Here is a 15,998-nt window from a genome sequence, read left to right on the forward strand (position 1 = left end):
ATATGATATATAAATATACGATTGATAAATATACATCACCTGATGTATGATTGATAAGTATACATCACCTGACAAACATAACAAGCTATTACGTTCATGAGTGCAAGAACAAGAAAACTTAATTTAACCTCGTTTATAGTGATTTGAGCTCAAATAATATATTGACAAAACGCTTCGATGAATTTTTAGCACCTTGTAATTTATGCAAACAATTAGACTATAACTGGATTGTTTCAGACGCGCAAAATAATTACCTCATATAGTCAAAATAATTCACTTAATGTAGTTTATGATTCGGTATTGCACAGGACATCTCACCCATTTGCCTGGCGCGTATATCCCTGTTCTGAATATGGTGTGCCTTTTTTGACGGTTCACGGGCTCCCAAAATATTTCTTCTGGACCCGTTGGCGGTAAATGAAACCAAGATTGGAAACCCCTGTTTTAGGCATAGATCAATAGTGATAAATATAATTATGCTAGAAAACTTCTGGTTTGTCTTAGTTTCAGCCCCATTTAACGAATAATTTTCATCAAATATCGTTTTAAACGGTATATTGTGTCCCATATCTCAATATCAAAGTACATGAACACATCTATCACTGTTTCCTACAACATCAATAGGTGAGGAATTGTAATGGCATTTTGCTATGAGTTATTTGAAAATCAACAGTTATATTTATCTACCTCGCGATAAAAATTTCAGGGTTGTTTTTTGATGTTTGAAAATATATTATTGATCTACCCGGATTCGTTAGCACATCGCACAATTTTGACAACCACACAAAACGACTAATTTTAGATAGATTGTATACGATTTTCCTCCGTGCTAAAATCAAATATTCATACATTGATCGAGTAATGATTGTATGACGGAATTTTTAATATCATATTAAAGTAAAATATGAATTCTTGAGATATCAAATTGCTTCCAAAATAGGTATATATAGGGAGCAGTATAATAAATACGGCTGGTCAACCATGGCATGGCAATAAAAGTTAGGTTATAATCAAATTTCAACTATACTATGAACTTTGTTTCCCAATTTATATAATATCGAGTATGGCATTAAGTAAATTTTACCTTATTTGTGACAATGCTGCATACAGTTCAAACTTGACACACGGTAACTGAGGTAATTCAGTTATAGAATCGTCATTATTGGGGACGTGGCAGAATTACATGCAAACTCATCCTCAATATGTAGTTTCTCACACTCATGACGCAAGTTACAGTATAGCGTCGTTGAACTAAATATAAAAAGTAGTTAGATGGAACTGCAAACACAATCGGCAATTTTCTCTTTGTCATATTTTAGATTTTTGTATAAGATTTTCAAAATATACAAAACTGTCGCGTATGGAAATTTTGCGTCTCTCAAGCAAACGCCTATTCTCTCAGATTCGTCAAGATCTGAGATTTCCGAACTCGTTGACAATAAACCAATATTCTTGAATACAGATTAGAATTCTGTGAGAAGGAAAAGGATATCCAAACTATATATATGTCTTCACCTGATTTGAATAAAACAATTTGTAGAGCTTAAAAAGTAACAATTTGTATTCTGAATCCAGTCAACAGTGTCAATAAGCGTGGCTTCATAGGAATCATTAAATCATTACACCTAATTGAAAGATCACGAACTTCAACTAACAGCAACTGAACAGTGAACAAATTCCGCATACCATGCTTGTCCGGGACACGACGCCCCGTTAGTATAAGCGGCCCCTTAATGTCTATATTAGAGATGTACAGATATCACTTGTTCAAGTATAGCCTACCCATTTTATAGTAGTGAGAGTCTCAATCAAATCTTATCTGTTTGAGATGTACCGCTACCATAATGTACTGTTAATTTACCATTGATAATGTGAGACAATTAAAAAGCAGCTCATTGGTATTTTTGCAGAACAAGTCGTTTTCGAGCTTGCTAAAAAGTAATCGCTTGCTAAAAAGTAATCGCACAAAAATGGAATTAGCATTCCACTATTCATATAAAACCCAAGCTCATACACAGAAAGTGGACTTCGAGGTTAATGACAACTACCCACCCATGGCTGAGACTTCATAACGAACAATTAACGTTCATACAAAAATTGAAGAATTGAATGCAATGACCAAATAGTACGGGTGCAAATTCGGGAAATATTCTGGCGACAATCACTCTCTTTGCTATAAACTAAACATTAACTGTAAACAGTTTCACGATGCAGTAAATGACGCGTGTATGGTAAAAAATCTTACCATATCCATCTACTAATTTTTATTTTAAAACATCTTTAAAAATATTTAAGGGCCAAACATATTGAAAATTTCGATCAATTATGCCGATACTTATGAAAATTACAAAAAAGGCCAATATCGACACATCTCTAGTCTACAGACGTCACGAATCCAACAGATGAAAGATTCCCAGGCTTATCTGAAATTTAGTCTATTTTGGAACCAACGTAGCAAACACGAACATTATACATTTTAGCATATATAGACCGAGTTTTCGAACTTGAGTATTGTGTTACTTACGAGAACCACAAGAGAGAATCACAAGATGAAATACCTTTTGATTGTACTCCTCGCCGCAGCAGTGTCTGGTAAGCTACTTATGTTGAACTGCTCTGATCACAGAGTTGATAATTAGTAATGATATAATTAGTGCTAGTAATTCATGACAAGTTTAACAACGCAGTCACAATAATGGCTATATTGCCAAATAATGATGGCTCTTTGTGTTTTGCTTTATATTTTTCAATAGTATTTTGTCGAATCTCTCAGGTGCTATTTTATTGAAATGACACCTGAGCTACACATGCTGGAATACAGCAACGCATATAGCTAAATATTTCGCAAATTGGCTTTTTCATGATTTATAAAGAATGTTTGATAGGATTTTGAAGAATATTTATAGCTTTAAGTAAAATATATTTAATTCATTTTTGTTGTTGTTTACTTTAATTTTAGCACGCCCACACGATCGTATCGTCGGGGGAACAAACGCCCCAAGTGGAGCTTACCCATGGCAGGTATTTCATTCACTTATATGTTCGTTCATTGACGCCATATAGCAGAAAAGAGAATGAAGTTCATAAAACGCTTCGAAAAATATGTTGAATTAATATATTTTTCGGGAACATTACATGAAAATATTCTAAAATAATTTGAAGCCAAAAATACAAGCTATAATCATCAATGATTGGCAAGTTACGTTGGTATTTTTATCTCTGACGCATTTTTTCTTCAGGTTTCTCTTCGCAGACCAATCGGAGGTTCCCATTTTTGTGGAGGATCCCTTATCTCCATGGACTGGGTTATGACTGCTGCTCACTGCGTGTATGTTGTTAATTAGTACAGTTTAATTGATCATATTTTATTGACATTTTTTCACAACTGATTGAACATTTCTCGAGACGTCATCAGATAGTGTTCAGCACAAAAATTAAGGTTGTTTCACGTAGTTAATTTCACGTGTCATAAATTCTTTGAAAAATTATTGACAAAACGACAAAAATATGACTAGCCGCAATCGGATATATATGTTCTTGCAGCAAATTTAATATGGCGATTTCCAATAATACGATTTTAATACGGATATATATACATAAATGAAGAGGAAGAACTTCAAATGCCCTCGTACTTAAAAGACGTTTCAATACAAGCTTAATACAGCAAATTTTTACAACTACTACAAGGTACACATATATAAAATGCCATTGTAAGAATGCTTTTTGTTTTACAGTCTCAACGGCGTTAATGTTGCAATCGGTAGCACAACTATTTCTAACCCCTTGGAAATAATTTCTGGAACATTCACAGCCAACCCCAACTACAACTCCAACACCATTAGCAATGACTTCGCCGTAATCAAACTGGCTTTCTCTGCCACACCTGGCGCAACCGTGAGTATAGAAAACACAATCAAAACCATTGAAACATGTTTCTTGAAATCACACTTTATTTAGTGTAAAAATTTGTTTAAATCTATTCATTTCAATTGGTTATAGCATTCATTATATTTTTGAAGTTGATGTTCATCACTTTGCCGAAGCTGAAAAATTATTTTCTTGTGTGGATCAATAAAATCAATTTTTGTCGTGATGACTTGATTTTTTTTTTTTAATAAATAACGAACTTATTCCTTGTTATATCCAATTCAATATTTTACTTGTTGATTGGATGTTCATGTAGCGCAGGCAAGGGTAAAATATGAATCATAATATGTCAATAATCAGTAAATTATGCGATTTCATTTTCAGGTTGCTGCAATTGCCATGGCCAGTTCTGGACAAACTTTTACTGGAACTGCTGTCACCAGCGGATGGGGATACATCAATGGAGGAAGCAGTAAGTCACTTTGACTTGCGAATAAATAAATTATTTGTGCAAAAAAATTGGATCATCCTGCTTTCAGGTTTATAAATATACATTGCTGCATATAATTAAGGGCAGACAACTTTTTGTCTAAAAGTGCAGTTTACACTTTTTTTTATAAACATTTTGTTGCTTAATTAAGATCTTAATTTCTTTTAGACCCCAACACTATCCCGAACAACTTGCAGCACACTGAATTGCCTCTGGTTGACAGCGCCACTTGCAACAGCATGTGGACCGTACTGCCCAACCAACAACGTATTGATGACTCAATGCAGTGCGCCGGGGGAGATGGTGCAACTTCTTGCATGGTCAGTATAAAATTAATTCTCTGTCGTTTATACACGCTAGATAGAAATATAAAATAAATGATGCTTTCTCAATCTAATCATTACAAAGTAAGAGTTTTTGTAAAGTAGTGTGCTGCACGTTAAATATAACATTTCCTACACGAACAATACTTATAATAACATTTTTTGAACAAATGGCTTATTATATTTGCAGGGTGACTCTGGTGGCCCACTCGTCCAACAAGTGAACGGAGTATGGACCCTCGTCGGGGCAGTATCCTGGGGAAGCAGCTCATGCAGCACAACCCAACCAGCTGTTTACGCCAGAATCGCTTACGGCAGAAGCTGGATCAACCAGGTCACAGGATTGTAAATCAACCGATCTACTTCCTTATGTCGCCTGATTAATTCAATTAATATAATTTATTCTAATTTTTGATGAATATGGTTCAAAATATACATTAATCTTAATGAATACAAGATGACTATATTTAATAGTGCGGATGGGGAATAGTAGCCTACAATGCAATATTGAATTAACAATAATATATATTGCTTTAATATATCTGTGTTTATACTTAACGGCGTATGCGCTATTTTTGGAAGTTGAGAATTCTTCACATATAAAAACAAAGTGGAATAAAATATCTATTTCAATCTATGGAACATAAGCCATATATGTCACGATCATAATCCCCCACCCAAAGGTGAACACTTCTAAGCGAATCTACGTGAATCTGCAAACCGTCAAGGAATATCACTAAGACTATTTATAAAACTATTCGCCTTGAAGTCCAAAAAACTACATCTTAATAAGTTTCGGCCATTTTGAATATGCATTTACTACCATTACGAACATTCGTCTACTTTGATAAGGTACTGTGGCCACTACCTGTGTAAAGAAGCTTTTTGAGGGTTTCTTTTGCTGTTTTCGACATCACCACCCTATGTATTTGTCTAGTCCAGCCATCCGAAATAAATCCGGGTTTGTGATTCCTTTCTAACGATTCCAACGGGACCATCATTTAATTCTCGCGACAAATTTGATCCTAATAAGTTTTAGTAATTACTCTTTAACCTCACCTTATCAAACGACAGTTCCACGTTCATGAAAAAAAAATTGTGGCTTGATATTACATTTCTTTGACTTGGATAATGACCATCCACTGTATTTTCGTGAGTCAGTCCCGACAAGCTTGGTTTTCCAACCGATTCGTCATTGGCAAACAACAAATCGCAATACTATTCCCTAAATTTGCCATCGGCTTTGCATCCTTGAGAGTATCGGGGTATCATGTGTTACATTGTTTTTCTCGTTGATTTGAATTCATTAATTTTAAAATGCTAGAAACAAAGCACATGTTATCCATGTTTTGAGGAAAAAAATATTAGCGGGCGATTCAGATTCAAATTGGCGGTTGACGGCAATCAACTGCGAATCTTCTTACGCACCTGCAACAATAAGACTTTTTGACTGCTCAACTAATTGCAAGTGCCCTTTTCCAAAACGGAAAATTCATGAGACATCACCGTGCCCAGACTATAAGCATCACAATCAAGTCAGCAGAACAAACTTATTTACCTAACGCACAATTTTTCCTAACCATGATCATATACATACATTACGCTTCTTTGTGTTAGCTAAAAATTTTCTCAATTATATTCGCAACAACGAATGCATAGAACAATGTATATATTTTTTAGCATATTTATGTATTATTTTAGCGGATATAAGATAAATATGTGTGAACGTTTTTAGAAAGATCTAAAAGCTGACCTTGCATCTAGTTCCATTTATATGTCTAACCACATGATATAAAGAACGGCCCAATGGAGGTATTTTCCATTTAAGTCACTTATATATAAATTACCAGTCACCATGAAGGATGGGTGGTTGATTGCGGTAGGCTACCACTACCTTGTTCTCCCCAACATTTGCGGTCCATGCCTTACCCTCCGCCCTAACTGTTATGGAACACTGCTGTAGTGTCTGATTATTACGTTATTAGCTGTTTTACTTCAGAAAATTGCTGAAAATTCCAGAAAATACCGACCTAGATTTTCGATACTTCTCTCCCAATTCCACTGATATTGCAATTTGAAATGGTGTTTGAAGATCTAATTCACTTCATTTTTCATCGTTAACTTTCTCTAGTGACCTTATAGCGTAAAAAGGAAAATCAAATAGGAATAAAACGTCATTTCTCAATGAATTGAATTTAAATACATCCGATCACTTTCTCACTCTTGCTTCATATTCACACTTCCTGCGAAGAAGTTTAGATCCATTCTGGGAAATGCGACTAGTATTCGATAGGTTTTAGTAGGTAAGTTAGGGAATAAAGTTGATAATTTATTATTATTCATAATAATAAATCGCTTATATCAGTCAGAATAGGCCCTGAACAAAAAGCGTATTCAAAAAATTGATGTTAGGTAACTATACCTCACATCTCCCGTTGCACCTTTCAGCTTCATCTACAACGGAATTTTGAAACTAATCGTAAGAGTTTTACATAAAAGCAAATATAATTGACAAATTTTATACCCATTCCATCAGGCCAGCGTTTCTTAACCTGGGTTCGACGAAGGTTCTCTGAAAGAATTGTATATATATATATCATAGAACCTTCCTATTACCCAGCCTACTAATTACGCAAAATTACCTAAAGTTCATCTCAGATGTACAAACTTACACGTTTAAACAACTCATAATGCTGTGTGTAGCTTCGCACATGTGTACGTTTTAGTGGACCTGTAAATGAATGTTACACCTTAAATTTCATCACTACTCGTCGAACTCATATCATCATAGATGTCTTACGTTTGGATGAATTTTTGGTGCTCCCGAAGTATGTGCATCAAGATGGTGCACAACCTGAAAATCGTATTTGTACCAGGTTAGAGTAAGCAGGCTGTGCGCCATCTGGTGCACATAATTCTGGAGCGCACTTTTTCTATTATAGCGCATTAAGTGCTTTCTGATTATGGACACAAAATATCTTAGGTTATTATGAATTGAGGTTTTAAGCTAAATATTTCCGTGACAGAAACCTTATTCATAGTCTACTTATAAATTGTAACTCCAGTTAACGGACAAGTCGAAGATTGGGAGGAAGGGTAGATAAATATTATGAAATCCTCGAGTGTTTGAGTTTTACTAAGTAATAAATTTGTGGCAAAAAAAACATTTTATTGCATAGCTTTGCTTAAAATTATCGACATTAGTTCTGGACATCCTCAATATAGCGTTGAGTTAGGCTATATGATATCTCTATTTTTGTAAAACAATGGAAAAAAGCTTTTTATCCATATTTCAATTCAGCTTGAAACGTTTGGGAAACGAGTGACTTAAGCTGCCAACGTTTTTGAGGCGGCATAATTATCATCTTTCGGATTTCCAAAGTTGCAATTTTTGCATTATATATATATATTAGTTTTTCGCCTTCCACCCTCATAACCCAACAACAAAAAGCCTATACTACGCCTTGCCACCGACACCATTGTGACACAACAATGACTATTTCCACACACGGAGTATCTTAGGTTACGCCACGATTATTCTTTTCTATAAACTTGCGCAAAAATTAGTTTTCCCTCTATAAAGTTCTAATTGAGATTCAACTGTTCAGTACGATGGGGTACGATGGCAACTGTTCAATACAATTCGAGAAAGAATTGAATATCATATATTAAAGTTTTTAAATATTATGGTCTTCATTTAAATGTTTCAATTGTAGAATTGTATAATAGGCGGAGGTGAATATTTCCTAATTTGAATTTGAAAATAATTCGTAAAATTTGTCGTAACAAACCCAGTTAGGGCGGAGGGTAAGGCATGGACCGCACCCATCCTTCATGGTGACTGGTAATTTATATATAAATAACTTACGGTAAATAGAAGAGCTGTTTTTAATATCATGTGGTTAGAAATATAAACGAAACTAGATGCAAGGTCAGCTTTTATCCTTTCTAAAAACGTTTATACGTTTGATATGTCTGCAAGTTGTGTCGGTGCCAAAAGAAGATCTAAAACGACATGTTATCGATGTTCGGTAGTGCTTCAACTACCAACATAATTGTTGATATAAAAACTTTGATTAATGATAAATAATACTCAAATGTCTTGGGATTAATGTGGCCCGCGAACAACACGGAATTAATATTGTGGCCCCCGACGCCAACAACCTTGTACCTAACTCTTTATTGTCATGTCAAGGTATGACAATATACGGTCATCCGCCGTATTCATTTTACTGCTGCCTATTAGGCTTGCACGTAATTTACGGATTTACGGAATTACGTAATTATTTTGAGTTACGGAAGGGAAGTTACGAATTCCGTAAAGTCGTAATTATTGCATTGAAACGAGCTTTCTTCAAAGCAGTCAATTTCGTCGATTGCGAAAAATGAAAGCTCAACAAGTAGAAGTTAGAGTTCCGGTATTCGCAGCCGTTTTTCTCTCTCTTGTTACGTAGGTGAAGGAGGGCATGACGCGTTGCCATTCACTAACCTATTATCAACTTCTCTGGCATGGCCAATGTAAATTATTAACGTAGTTAAGGGGGAAGAACTGAGTAGGGCCGTTTGACGCCAACACACCTGGTTTTAACTTCTCCCGTAACTTAACCGTAGATAAGAGATAGAATTGCGTTGAGACCGATTGACGCTAACACACCTGGTTTTAACTTCTCCCGTAACTTAACCGTAGATTAGGGATAGAATTGCGTTAAGACCGTTTGACGCCAACACACCTGGTTTTAACTTCTCCCATAACTTAACCGTAGATAAGGGATAGAATTGCGTTAAGACCGATTGACGCCAACACACCTGGTTTCAACTTCTCTCGCATCTTATCTAGCATGGCCATGGCCAATGTACATAATAACCGTAGATAGGGGGAAGAATTGTGTTAAGACCGATGGACGCTAACACGCCCGGTTTCAACTTCTTCGGGTGAAATGACTAATGAACGCAGGAGATCAATCTACCAAACATGGCCTATCAAACATTTGTATCCATTTTACTTTTATTTATTATTTACTTGTTCCAGTTTTCCGTTACTTATGGTATATATGTTCCGTTTCTATTTCATTTTATTTTATAGTCACGCGTTTAAATAGTGGGACTTCCCCCCCAAGTGTGGATTAGCAATGCTTAATCATTCTTTAATGTTAATATCAACACTTGATATATGAACATGGAATATCATACTGTTTTTGGCTGTTTTATTTCATACTTAGGGTATAAACAGGAAAATATCCATAACCTTTCAACACGACGATTTTGTGAAATTTAACGAAGAGCTTTCGCGACGAATTGGAACCAAATAAGCCAAAAGAGCGATTGATCACTCGCGTCAATACCTCGCCGTGATAATTAATGTCGCGCTTATCAAATAGCAATATGACGACAAAAGAGAGATTGCGTAATGAACCAACGCAACTTCGTCTTCTCGGCATCGGTAAAGCGATTGAGACGGCAGAGAAACAGCAAAACGACGGATTCCTCGCGGACCGCAAAAAAATTTAACTGCTATCATATATAATCAAATATGAGCCAGTGTGTTTATTCTGTGCGAGATCCATTTTCTATTACAAAATCTTGATGTTCTGTTAACGGTTTTATCGTTATATATCAGTCCGGACTTGGCCTTGCGCATGATGTTTTTCACAATTCCTCTCAATATTTCGGCCATGTATGATTAACTGTCTTACCAAATGCGGCAACTTATTTTGATTTATCGTCTACTTGAATACCACCGGCACTCGACCAAACTTGTGTCAATCTTGGCCGATAGGATCGCCGACTTGAGTTAGCAAATTAATGTCGTGAGTGTAAAATAAATGTCACAAAATGCATTGTTTTGCGATATAACTTTTGTATTTTCGGAGAAGGCATATCATATAAGTTCGATATTTAAAATATACTCAAATAAATAATATTTAATCTAAATTTATCGCAAATAATGTTTTAAACATTCAGTCCGCGAAATGATTAAATGTAAAATGAAGCATGGTAATCGGAATATCGTCAATAAGCGACATCAATAATTATTATTATAAAATGCTAACAAGGCAGTAATGTCGGATAATGCAGAAGACGCTGCAAAAACAAGTCTTCGTCGCGAGGAAATCGAAAGTATAATCAAATGAGTGAATACGCTCGTCGTTGGTTAATAAATTAGAAACCCTTAATTTTTATTCAGTATTAAGGTGGTTTTAAAAAACTATCGTTTCCATAAATAACCGTATACCAGTGTCGGTAATGATAAAATAAAATTGATCGCATAAAAATGGGACGGTTAATTTGCGAAGGTGATAAAGGAAATCAAAGCTAACACAAAAGATAAAAATCAGAATAAAATTAATTTGAATTCACTCCTTGATATTTGTCTTTAACATCTGCCGATGGCGTGTAGTACTGCCAAGAATATGAAAACCCAACTTCAATGTCCCATTCGGAAAAGAAGTGGATTCAATTGGTTGTTATGATAGGTTTAAATGCGTGGAAAAATATCACAATTACGGGGTCATTACGTAATTGATTTTGCCGTAATTACGGAATTGATTTTTGTCAATTACGTGCAAGCCTACTGCCTATAGCTATTTTGGAGGCAATTTGATATCTTAAGAATTCCCATTTTACTTTAATAAGATATTTAAAATTTCCTCATGCAATCATTACTCGATCAATGTATAAATATTTGATTTTAGCACGGAAGAAAAACGTATACATTCTATCTGAATTTAGTCGTTTTGTCTGGTGTTCAAAATTGTGCTATGTGCCAACGAATCCGGGTAGATCAATAATATATTTTTAAACACCAAAAAAGCGACTCTGAAATTTTTATCAGGAGGTAGATAAATATAACTGTTGATTTTCAGATAACATCTATAGCAAAATGCTATTGCAATTACTCACCTATTGAAGTTGTAGGAAACAGCTATAGAAGTGTTGATGTACTTTGATATTGAGATATGAGACACAATATACCGGATAAACGGATAGATGTGCCAGGCAAATGGATTAGATATTCTGCGCAACAAAGAAGATAAAAGATTATTGAATGTGGCATTACTATAAACGAGGTTTAATTAAGTTCTCTTTTGTTCTTGTACTCATTTACGTAATAGCTTATCATGTTTGTCAAGTGATGTATATTTATCAAACAGTATATATAACATAAATTGTTGATTCAAGAAACAAAAGCCTTTCGTGAGCGTATCCTGGAAAATGACATATGCGAGTAAAGTCGTCATAATCAAACACGTCTTCAATAATAATTTATGTAACTCCCGAAACTTTTTCATCACTTGACACAGACCAAATCTTGATACTGACGTGGAGACATATATATTACAGGCTAAGTGCACTAACCCGGTATTTAAGACGTCATTACAAATTCGATTGGAGTTATAGGCCGACTCCTTGCACAGTAAGCTTTGCTACTAGAATACTATTGCCAGTACTACAGCATATGACGCCGCGTTGGTTAGCAGATTCGAAATTAGTTTGGGGGAGGGTCTGTCGCCTACCCAGTCGCGGGTTCATATTCAAGATAAAGCATTCGTCGCCATTCATTTTTGCATCAGTGGCGGGGGTGAAAAGAATTATTAATAACGGTGTCACATTTCACTAATCTAAAAAAAAATTAACAGATCAGAACATTCGCATTCACCCGAACTCCTGCAATACGCAAGTACACACGCGCACATACAATTGTAAATATTTGCTAAAAAGTGTAGACTCGAAAAACATACATATACGGTCTCGATGGAATTGAATTATCCAGATAAACAACTTTCGCAGACCAGATATCAACGCTATATTGGTGTCGGCTGTGTTGCTTGCCTCTGTTGGGTCGACAGTCCAACTCAACGCAAGTGAGTCTTATATCTTTGCAGTTGTGTATATCTACTCCTACTTTGTTTGTCAATTCATATCATGAAAATTACAGGCTTGTGATCATTTTCAAAAATGACAAACAAATTCATTACCAGTTTTGTAGGTTTTCTGCTTCAATTGTAGAAAAATATTTGATTTCAAGAAAGTATTATCTGAAATTTTGACCATCCTGTAAGTTTCCAATTAAGTTCTGGTACCAATGTATAATCAAATTCTAGAATTCTAGCTAATTTGTATTGACATAAAAGCGACTACTTTATTATCAATGCCTTTCAAGGTCAAAAATAGTTTCAATCCAGTTTTCCACCTCGCTTCTAATGTATTCGAATCGACTTGCGAGATGAATTGCAGTGACAGTGGATTTCCTTTCGAAATCTGTATTGCTGCCACACACGGTGAATTTTTTGTTCAACAGATATATATATATATATATATCTAGTTTATTTTTGATTACTTTCATTCTTGAGAGGTGGATATCCGCGCCGCCAAATGTAGTGGTTACCATGTCAGCAAGCGACCAAACAAGGTGTTCGATTGTTCAATTTGTATATGTACCTTCCCTACTCTATACCGCCAATAAAGATTATGTAATATCGCCATATAAAAATACAACAGTAAACACGTGCCATGCATGAAATGCAACTTCAACAGATTCTCCCAGTAATGTGGTAAATCATCAATTGCTCTGGCGAAAACCTTGCATAGTATACATTACAACGTTCTTATTTTGGCTAGTTACTAATGGGTATGCAGCGCGTACCAAGTAAATGTAACTATGACACAACAATACTAAAGTTGGTTACCTGACAAGTTCAATGATACCTGGCGGTCATCATCTGCGTACATGTTAGGTTTTAACATTACATAACCATTCTATTATTATCTTAAAAATAACTGGCTCCTCTGAGTAATACGGACTTATAGTTCTTAAAAATAGCTGGCTTCTTTCAGCAATACGGACTTGTAGTACGAACTAAAAATTAACTTTTCTGCCTGGATCTACTCACTGAATAGAAAAAACAAGGGAGCGATGCTCAAATATATGGACACGTAGAGTCACATAATTTTGATGACGTCATAGCGAAAAAAAAGTAATAGCCTTCTGGAGAAAATTTTTATCTTTAACCACTGAAAATTTCAAAGCAATTGGTCCAGTATTCGAAGAGAAAAGCGACTTTTTAAAAACGTGTCAAAGAACAAGAACAACATAATATTGAAACGATCGTTATGTCCACTACGTGTCCAAAAACGGTTCCATTATCTTTGAACCCACGTACATTTGCACCCGTACATTTAAACCCGTAATTTGAACCCAGAACAATTGCGCCTGCATACTATTGCACCTATGGACATTTGCACCTACGGACATTTGAACCCATACATTCCCACCCATGAATAATAGCACCCGCATAGAGATTGAACCCGCGGACATTTGAACCCATGTACATTTGCACTCGCGTTCATTTGAACCCATGTACATTTAAACCCACGAACATTTACATTCCGGACATTTGCACCCGCGAAATTGAAACCCGTGGACATTTGCACCCGCGTACATTTAGACCCATGTACATTTGCACCCACGGACATTTCAAACCGCATACATTTGCACCCGCATACTTTTGCACCCGCGTACTTTTACACCCACGTACAATTGCACCCACAGACATTTGCACCCATGAACATCTATACTCATGGGCATTTGCATTTACGGATATTAGCGTATTTACATACACACCCTTATTCTTCCATACTGTTATAGGGTTGACAGATACACTTAGGATTCTTTCTGTCAACAATCATTATAACCATGGAATTCTCGATTATACACTCGAATGCTTTATTAATATCGCTATTCCTAAGTTTCCCAAAGTTTGCAGTAGGTCAACATTTGCAATGAATTTATCTCGGTTTACAGTAATCAATCCCATACCTTGTATTGTAAATATGTCCAAAAGACAGTTAAAATTGTTCCTAACAGTAAATCTTACCTCGGCAACTTCATCATTTCGAGAATTTCTAACGTTTATCTAGGTTTTTTCGCATATATTTCTCACATATTGTATTGATATCTACATCACCATAAATTTCAAATCTGACATTGAAATTGTTATTTCATCAGAGCAGTAATTCATGAATAGTTGACATTTATACTCTGGAGACACTGTTGGCCTTCTTCAAACGTTTCTTCATTTTCGTCTTCTTTCTTCATTTGTCGCACATATCTTATTTTTACACTTCATTCGGAAAAGATTTCTCCCATTAAACAAGTGGCATATTTTTCCGTAAGCAGGGCAAAAAGATATCCCGAAATTGTCTTCGTCCAGGTTTGGCAAATCTTTACGGGTATGAGGTATATGTGATCAGTCACTCGCAGCAGAATTTCTTGTAATTTGCCACTTACTGAAAATTATTATTCAGAAAAGCATACAGCCATCTTTTATAGTAGAACTTCAAGATCATTTCCATCTTTCGTCTCTGTGTATAGGAATTGTTCTGCTGCTTCAACTATTTGAGCGCCTTCTGTTCTTCCTTTGTCGTGCTATTAGCTCCGCCGGTTATCATGAAAATATCTACTTGCCTTTCGTTTCTTGAACGATTCTACTAAATTTCCAGCACGCAGAACAAGAGTTGAGGTAAGCGTATTATATATATATCGACGGAACGCTAATAGAGTATCTAATACAATTCTAATATATTGAATGTAAAATTAGAATCAATTGAAGACGATTAGACTTGGTTGATATAAGACGTGAAAGAAGGCAATATAAATTAATGTATTATAAATACATGTATTTGTGGGAGTCTATCATTGTTCTAATATGTTTCTAATACGGCCTCATTTGGGAAGTTTTGAAATTTTATTTCTTAATGATAATTTCCAGTACATCAAATTTGTCATGTGTCCGTTTTTCACAGATTCCGCAGATTTCCATATTTTTTCTGGGTTAATACACAAAGAAACTCTTGTCTCGAATGCATATATAAAATGTCGCTCGCAGATAATTTATATGGTCAACGTTATTTTTGGTTTCGATGTAGCGGATTCGTTTAATAATCTGACTAAATCGGAACTCATTCAATTTTTACATGTTTACGCTACTAATGATGATTCTGATGTCTCAAAATATAAAGAACAGATAGAATTAAGATCGGGCTTATTAATGCTTACACTGACCAAACAAGGCACTGGACTGGCCTTATTTTACCAATTTCATGATAGAACTTTGTTTCTCAAAAAGCCAAATTTGCATGTTTTGAGCAATATACTGTATAATCTTTGAAAATTATGAATAAATTCGGTCTGACTATATTGTCTATAGACGTCACAAAGACACAAACACTTGTGCAAAAGCTTGTAACCAATATAGCAAACACGAACAGCATACATCTTAGCATTTTGATCTTGAGTACAGTATTGTGTTACTTACGTG

The 15,998-nt window shown here is 35.3% G+C and overlaps 1 protein-coding gene across 1 annotated transcript; it reads left to right on the forward strand.

Moving 5' to 3' along the window:
• Window positions 1–2,470: 2,470 nt before the first annotated feature.
• LOC120325756 (chymotrypsinogen A-like) lies at window positions 2,471–5,029 on the forward strand. The gene is made up of 7 exons (XM_078111471.1): window positions 2,471–2,592; window positions 2,960–3,021; window positions 3,240–3,328; window positions 3,735–3,894; window positions 4,252–4,339; window positions 4,526–4,677; window positions 4,871–5,029. Exons 1-7 carry the CDS (start codon window positions 2,550–2,552, stop codon window positions 5,027–5,029), a joined length of 753 nt encoding a protein of 250 aa, XP_077967597.1. The 5' UTR covers window positions 2,471–2,549.
• The last annotated feature ends 10,969 nt before the right edge of the window (window positions 5,030–15,998 follow it).

Source organism: Styela clava, chromosome 4, assembly GCF_964204865.1.
Source record: "Styela clava chromosome 4, kaStyClav1.hap1.2, whole genome shotgun sequence".
NCBI classification, from domain to species: domain Eukaryota; kingdom Metazoa; phylum Chordata; class Ascidiacea; order Stolidobranchia; family Styelidae; genus Styela; species Styela clava.

Bases quoted from the DNA above. Each gene is read 5' to 3' on its own strand.
- LOC120325756 (XM_078111471.1), top strand. From the start codon at position 2,550: ATGAAATACCTTTTGATTGTACTCCTCGCCGCAGCAGTGTCTG. The intron at 2,593-2,959 runs GTAAGCTACTTA...CTTTAATTTTAG, and splicing joins CCTCGCCGCAGCAGTGTCTG to CACGCCCACACGATCGTATC. The intron at 4,678-4,870 runs GTCAGTATAAAA...TTATATTTGCAG, and splicing joins ATGGTGCAACTTCTTGCATG to GGTGACTCTGGTGGCCCACT.